The sequence below is a fragment of the Leptinotarsa decemlineata genome, unplaced genomic scaffold (genome assembly GCF_025532065.1).
Source record: "Leptinotarsa decemlineata unplaced genomic scaffold, Ldec_3_MD MMD2_P_RNA_scaffold_12, whole genome shotgun sequence".
In the NCBI taxonomy this organism is placed as follows: Eukaryota; Metazoa; Arthropoda; class Insecta; order Coleoptera; family Chrysomelidae; genus Leptinotarsa; species Leptinotarsa decemlineata.
In genome coordinates this window covers 5361486-5369760 of record NW_027412526.1, presented here as the reverse complement: position 1 = coordinate 5369760, position 8275 = coordinate 5361486, and the positions used below count along the sequence as shown (strand labels likewise).

General features: G+C 37.5%; 1 protein-coding gene across 1 annotated transcript in view; it reads left to right on the top strand.

Moving 5' to 3' along the window:
- The window catches only part of Dhc1 (dynein axonemal heavy chain 1), a 138517-nt gene that overhangs the window by 48120 nt on the left and 82122 nt on the right, over positions 1–8275 (top strand). The window contains 2 exon segments of the mRNA XM_074172628.1: positions 3190–3378; positions 7133–7409. Of these exon segments, the coding sequence (XP_074028729.1) occupies positions 3190–3378; positions 7133–7409 (466 nt within the window).

Below are 8275 nucleotides of genomic sequence, written 5' to 3'. Positions count from 1 at the left end.
TCTTGGAACTCATTGGATTCAGGCATACCACCGCATGATTTACAACTGAAGGTATCATTGTTTCGTAACTTGAATCCACCACGGCTGTGCAACGGCACAAAACATTGACGAAGCCAGCATTTCAAATGGCAGGTTCCGAGTTGAAAATATATTGATATCACGCATCCCTATTATACTTTCAGATGTGCCAATTCATTTTGAACGTGTGCAATTTCCAATTAGATTGGTATTTACAATGACTAAATAATATTACTGGAGTTTTTTCCCAACACCAAATCGTTTTTTCTAACACCTCGACATGTGTTTCGAGCACCAAGTGATCATCTTGAAGAGGAAGATAAAACTGGAAAAACTTGCAAGGCTAACCCTATTTATACTATACATGTATACCATATAGGTGAACTACACATACAGATATACCACACCTTTGGTGTCTTGAATTAATTTTACAATTTGCCTTATCTATTGATTAATGTGGTTGGCATTATTTTTTCATATGCTGTTTTCTTGAAGTAAAAATATAAATTAGAATCTTGAAATATGCAGGTAGGTTCTTTGTATGGCGTAAATAAGCACCAAAAAAGGTAACCAGAAATTTCCACCCCAAGGGGAAAAAGTTAATTTTTCAGTTCTGAAGTTGAGTCTGTCACGAAACTTAACGTGACAAACCTAATTCTATGCTGGCGAAGCTACAGGCAACAACTAGTATATACTGAATTATTTTATTTTTGAACGTATTCAATACTTTTTCACCTGTCCTATATGCCACTTGCCCTGATTCCATTTTATCTGACTACTCTGTATATGTATATTGCTTGGTCATGATGTTTTATGATCGACCAGCTGTTCCAGTTCAATTGATGTGCCGGATCTAATTGAAATATTCATTGACGAATCCAGGTGTGTTACTTCCGTTGGATCATTAAAGCTTTTTGGAGTTATGTCACGTAGAATTGTGCTGTAAAATGGAACAAAGACTCCATTCGACAAAGACATTTTTGCCACTATGACGTGATTTTTTTCGATCGATAACGGGATCTAATGGAATAGTCATTATTCAAAGTCAAGTCAAAAACGTATATTCAATTTTGGGTCAATTTTGGTTTGTGATGTGGTTTTAAGGGGGACCCTGTTATAGGCTTATGTATAGGTTTGGAGAGGGTGTCAGATTTGTTCTTGGTTACCTCGTGTTTGATTTGATTTTTCCGTGGTTCCCTTGGAGTAGGTTCAGGTGGATAGGACAGGGGTGGATGTTGTGAGATCTCAGTTCCTTCCAGGATATAGCTGTCCGCTATCTGATTCCAGTTGGTATTCCTCCAGGATTTCTTGGATCTGCTCCGATGGGTCTTTCATTGCTCCCAGGAGTCTGGCTAGGGGAAACGGGAGCTTCTTCATAGGTATCCTTCTGGTGCCACCACGGGGTGTCCATGGTGTGGTCAGCGAGTTTATGACAGCTCTATTCAAACAGTATGTATGATATTTATATCATACAGTACAGGGCAGGACTTTAGTTTGTGGGATAACGCAAACAAAGGGAAGTGGCATGTCAACAGATATTACAAGCTTTCCATTTTGACAGTCATAAATTATCAGCCTACAATTCAATGTTGCCAGAGCATTCTCTTTATCTTTGTTTGCCGATATTCTCGATAGGGAAATTCGAATAACTATACATGTAGATCAAGAATGAAGGTTTCAACGCAGACACAATCCAGACGTTGATCAGAAAACATAGCCTCTAATTTACGTAGATATTATTGTAATATTGATATCTAGAAGTGGCATTCAGGCCAGGTTATCTAGTTTCTACCTTAACGCCAAAGGTAAAATGGACAAGTTGGAGAAATCTGGAGTTTATGAGCTTGAGTGTATTAGTTATTATGTTGGATAATATTGCCGAAATTACCAAAAACGGTATGCTGAACACGAAAGGTCCTTCAGACTAGAAAAAAATGATTCGACATTTTCAAACCATTCTTTGGCATGTAACCACAAGTTTCCGAATCTAAACCATACGGAAATTTTGCACTATGCAAGGAAGGGTTACAAACTCAATTATTTGGAATTCTTGGAAATTCATAAGCATAAACATTGTGGGTGCAACCTGTTAAATGATCAAATCGATTTAGTTTACTCACCGGTTTTTAAATTGGCACATCCGCATTATAAACTGTAAATTCAGGTACTCAATCGAGCCAAGTACCTCAATTAGTATCTACAGGGGCTAATGTACTGAATCATTGGTAGTTTATTGTATAAATTCGAAAATGTCCGTAAAGGATGAAATTACAGTAACGTGAGTTTCAAATAAAAGTGGTAAAAAGCATAGAAAGTTTCATTTCTATTTTCTTCATTGACTATCTTGAAAAGGGAGCGTTTGAAGAACGGAATCACGTAAAAACGGTCCCATACGATGTGAAAAAAGTACTGTTAGATCGAAACAATGCATCGTGTTACAAATCAATGAAAACGATGGCAAAATTGCATGAATTGGGCTTCGAATTCCTTCCGCATCCACCGTATTCTCCCGATCTGACCCTCAAGCGACTCATTTCTATTTTCAGACCTTGAAATAATGCTAGCTGCAAAAAAATTCGCAATTATCGTTGAAATTAAGGCCTATTTTGAGACTGAAGACAAATCTTACTATAAAATGGCATCAAAAAATTGTATGACCGCTATAATCGTTAGTCGCCCTCGAAGGCAACTACATTGAATGATAAAATCAGAATTTTTGAAAATTTCTTTCACATGTTAGCCCACGAACTTCTCAGCCCAACTGACTTTCATTTTCTGATATAATCTGTTTTAAAAATCTGTTTTTCCGTTGATCAGCTGCCGCCCCCATACGAACGACAACTCTCAGAAGTTGAGCAACTTGTGCGAGCTAAGGACTAACGAGGTCTTACCTTTTAACGTGTGATTCCTAATACGGTTGCAGAATCATTCCAGCTTCAACCAGATAAATTCTCTCGAGAAAAATATCTGGTCGAGGCGGGAATCGAACACACGACCTTCCGATCGTGAGTCGGACGCACTACCACCGCGGCCAATTCCACAACAATAATATTATTGTATTTTCATTTTACCAGCACTGTATTATTCAACAGGACAATCTTTTACCCAACAGCGTGAGTAATAATGGTTGAAAGTTCAAAACCTTCACAGCGCAATATATTTTTTTTTCAGTTTTTGATAACCGACTTTCTGAGAACAGTCAAGAGTGTGAAGTTAGAAATGAGGCCTTTATTTTTACCACATCTTATAAAGTTAACAGACAAGATCAAACCAGGGCTTACCCAACTCAATTGGGTATCTTCGAAATGGCAACAGTTCGTGGAAAAAGGAAACGAGGCTATCAAGAATTTTAAAATTCTGGTGAGTTTGAACTGATACAATTTCCTTTTGAAGTTTATAATTTACCATTGAGAAAATCGTCTAGGAATTTGCAAAATTGATGAATTTCCTAGCGAAAGAATGAAGCAATTTTTTTAGATACTGGAAAAAGATACAAATATTATAGTCCAGTAATTTTATACATCACAGCATGCGTCAAATCCTATAGTTCTGATTTTTTGCAGACTTGTTTATGATGTTGGCTTAATGAATATTCCAAGTTTGTGACCTCGAGCGCCCAACGCAACTTTGCCAAAAATCGAAAAAATCGTGATTTTTCAAGTTTTGGCGAATAAAATCCTGAAGAACTAGTTTTTGAAAAAAACTTTCTTTGTAAGTTTTTGAAGTAGACTAAATTTGCTACAATATGATACCAGAACTGTATCTGTAGACTCAATAGTTTCTGAAATTGAACCCCTTTCAAAATTTATCATTATTTTAGAACTTTCGAATAAAACAATGTCATCTTTGATTTCGTCTACTATTTATTGATCTACGAATAATGAACTAAAAAAGTACAACAATACAACATAAGTTAATAAGTTTATTTGTAGGAAATTAAGTAATATCAAAAGTGAATCAAGTTGAGTAATAAATCAAATCAGTAATAAATCAATAGAGTGAATCAATTGAGTAATAAATCAAAAAACTGAATTAATTTAACCCTCTCGGAAGGTCCCGGTTGATCTTCGACCGTGTTTGGATCAACGTATTGGGATGGGATGGTGATGTATCGTCGACGTCACACACCAATAGGAAAGCCCCCGGGCTCTCCACATAAACTCTGAAATTTAACTACTCAGAGACTGATCACGTGGCCCTTGATGGCGTAATTTTTGATTTTTGACTCCTAACAGCTGCTTTGACCAATTTCAGATTGTTGTATTTTATTTGACAAGCACTGTGCACATAAATCTCACTTACACCCTTCAATAAACGCTGATTTTCTATCTTAAAGTCTCCTTACATATAAAACACAAACCCAGGTTGGGACTGGTATCAGACATTCTATAGATTTTGAGTTCAAACGGCACTCATGTTATGGGCAGCCGGCCAGTCAACAACTGAAACGAAAAAATGAATTGGAATATTTATTAGGCTAACATCACAAACAAGTCTGCAAAAAATCAAGAACTACCGGATTTCAAAAACTAGTCCTTTAGAGTTATTATCGCCAAAATAAAAAAAAACGACTTTTCGTGGTTTTTTCGATTTTTGAGAAAGTTGCGTTCGGCGCTCGAAGTCACAAACTTGGATTATTCATTAGGCTAACATCACAAACAAGTCTGCAAAATATCAGAACTACTGGATTTCGAAAACTACTCCTTTAGGGTTATTATCGCCAAAATTGGAGAAAAAACCCGATTTTTCGCGATTTTTTCGATTTTTGACAAAGTTGCGTTTGGCGCCCGGGGTCACAAACTTGGATTATTCATTAGGCCAACATCACAAATGAGTCTGCAAAAAATAAGAACTATTGGATTTCGAAAACTACTCCTTTAGGGTTATTATCGCCAAAATTGGAGAAAAAACCCGATTTTTCGCGATTTTTTCGATTTTTGACAAAGTTGCGTTTGGCGCCGGGGTCACAAACTTGGATTATTCATTAGGCCAACATCACAAATGGGTCTGCAAAAAATAAGAACTATTGGATTTCGAAAACTACTCCTTTAGGGTTATTATCGCCAAAATTGGAGAAAAAACCGGATTTTTCGCGATTTTTTCGATTTTTGACAAAGTTGCGTTTGGCGCCCGGGGTCACAAACTTGGATTATTCATTAGGCCAACATCACAAATGAGTCTGCAGAAAATAAGAACTATTGGATTTCGAAAACTACTCCTTTAGGGTTATTATCGCCAAAATTGGAGAAAAAACCGGATTTTTCGCGATTTTTTCGATTTTTGACAAAGTTGCGTTTGGCGCCCGGGGTCACAAACTTGGATTATTCATTAGGCCAACATCACAAACAAGTCAGCGAAAAATCAGAATTAGTGGATTTCGAAAACTACTCCTTTAGGGTTATTATCGCCAAAATTGGAGAAAAAACCGGATTTTTCGCGATTTTTTCGATTTTTGACAAAGTTGCGTTTGGCGCCCGGGGTCACAAACTTGGATTATTCATTAGGCCAACATCACAAACAAATCAGCGAAAAATCAGAATTAGTGGATTTCGAAAACTACTCCTTTAGGGTTATTATCGCCAAAATTGGAGAAAAAACCGGATTTTTCGCGATTTTTTCGATTTTTGACAAAGTTGCGTTTGGCGCCCGGGGTCACAAACTTGGATTATTCATTAGGCCAACATCACAAACAAGTCAGCGAAAAATCAGAATTAGTGGATTTCGAAAACTACTCCTTTAGGGTTATTATCGCCAAAATTGGAGAAAAAACCGGATTTTTCGCGATTTTTTCGATTTTTGACAAAGTTGCGTTTGGCGCCCGGGGTCACAAACTTGGATTATTCATTAGGCCAACATCACAAACAAGTTAGCGAAAAATCAGAATTAGTGGATTTCGAAAACTACTCCTTTAGGGTTATTATCGCCAAAATTGGAGAAAAAACCGGATTTTTCGCGATTTTTTCGATTTTTGACAAAGTTGCGTTTGGCGCCCGGGGTCACAAACTTGGATTATTCATTAGGCCAACATCACAAACAAGTCAGCGAAAAATCAGAATTAGTGGATTTCGAAAACTACTCCTTTAGGGTTATTATCGCCAAAATTGGAGAAAAAACCCGATTTTTCGCGGTTTTTTCGATTTTTGACAAAGTTGCGTCCGACGCCCGGGATCACAAACTTGGATTATTCATTAGGCCAACATCACAAACAAGTCAGCGAAAAATCAGAATTAGTGGATTTCGAAAACTACTCCTTTAGGGTTATTATCGCCAAAATTGGGGAAAAAACCCGATATTTCGCGGTCTTTTCGATTTTTGAAAAAGTTGAGTTTGGCGCCCAGGGTCACAAACTTGGATTTTTCATACGCCAATATCACAAACAAGTCTGCAAAAAATCAGAACTACCGGATTTCAAAAACTAACCCTTTAGGGTTATCGCCAAAATTGCGTCCGGCGCCCGGGGTCACAAATTTGGATTATTCATTAGCCCAACATCACAAACAAGTCTGCGAAAAATCAGAACTACCGGATTTCAAAAACTAGTCCTTCAGGGTATCGAGACAATTGAAAATAAAAGCCGATTCTTCGCGTTTTTTTTTTTTATTTTTGACAAAGTTGCGTCCGGCGCCCAGGGTCCCAAACTTGGATTATTCATTAGCCTAACATCATGAACATTAGAATAACCGGATTTCAAACACTAGGCCTTCAACGTTATTATCGCCAAAACTGGAGTAAAAACCAGATTTTTTGCGGTTTTTTCGATTCTTGACAAAGTTGCGTTCGGCGCCCGAGGTCACAAACTTGGATTATTCATTAGCCCAACATCGCAAACATCAGAACTACCGGATTTCAAACACTAGGCCTTCAACGTTATTATCGCCAAAATTGGAGTAAAAACCAGATTTTTTGCGGTTTTTTCGATTCTTGACAAAGTTGCGTTCGGCGCCCGAGGTCACAAACTTGCATTATCCATTAGGCCAACATCACAAACAAGTCTGCATACTACCCCATACTTTCAGGTGAAAAAGTTACTGGATTATTGGGAAATAGAAATTTATGAATGTGTTTGTATTTATGTATATACGTAATCTCCATACTTGATACACTCCCTTTGTAGACCGACAGAGTCCACGATGTATACGTCAACAGGGTTCTAGAAGTTCTACAGAGCATGCAGACCATACAGCTCCATGCCCTGCCAGAAATGGAAGAGGAGCCCTGGAGTGTAGAAACTTTCTGCAGCAAAATTGATACAGTTTGCAGATGTGCCGCAGTTGAACTTCACAAGAAGAGCTTGATGGTTGAAGAAGCTGTGGAGGAAATTCTCTCGCTAGTCAAAAAGGTTAATATAGATCCAGATGGAACTGCAGAGGAAGAAGAGTTTATATTTGAAGGTTGGTGAACGAATCGTGACATAATATAAATGTGAGAAAAAAACAGATTCTGCTTGAAATGATGCCACAGATCAATCAGTGTTATTCTCGTTAGTTGGTCAAATTATAGTTTTTCTATTTGCGTGTATGGATATGTGAAACGGAAGTCCTCATGAACAGCTTCGTCTCTGATATTTTTGATATGTATTTTCAAGTTGTACAAAATCAGAAACCTTTTGGAGCGAGATGATAAATATTTATATAATCGATATTCTAAAAATGAGTCTGCTATTTTGTAGGAAAAAAATGTCCATATAATAATATCCAAAGAAAATTATGTATCTTATAATCTCTAAACCTTTGACACCAAATGATTTGAGACCTATGAATAGTACCAGCCATTTCAAAATTGTAGAAAAGGCAGCATATAGTCAAATAAACCCTATGACAATGATTTCCTTCCCTAACTCCAATCTGGTTTTCGAAAAAATCATAGTATAACTAGTGCCCTGTGATAAATGACCGACGATATTTTTTCAGCCACCGATAATGGAAAAGTTACCATGACTTCCAGTTTGATCTGTGCTAAACTTGGTTTTTTTATTGAATATATGACTTCATAGGCTTCCTTTTGACGAGCAGAATGCACCTTGTGTCAGGAACCTCTATACCCATCACGCGACATTCGGTAGACTAAGGTGTTGAAGACACCATCCTGGCATGGCATGATGATCCCCTCAGTTTTCGACTTGAGCCCACTTGACTTGAGGAAAGCCAAAGTCTTCAATTTTTTTGAAGCAGACCCCATGCAGTGGCTTATTCTTGGGTTGCCGCAGAAGTGAGGTGATATCTGCGGCTTTTATATGAGCTTTTTGCTGAACGGGTTC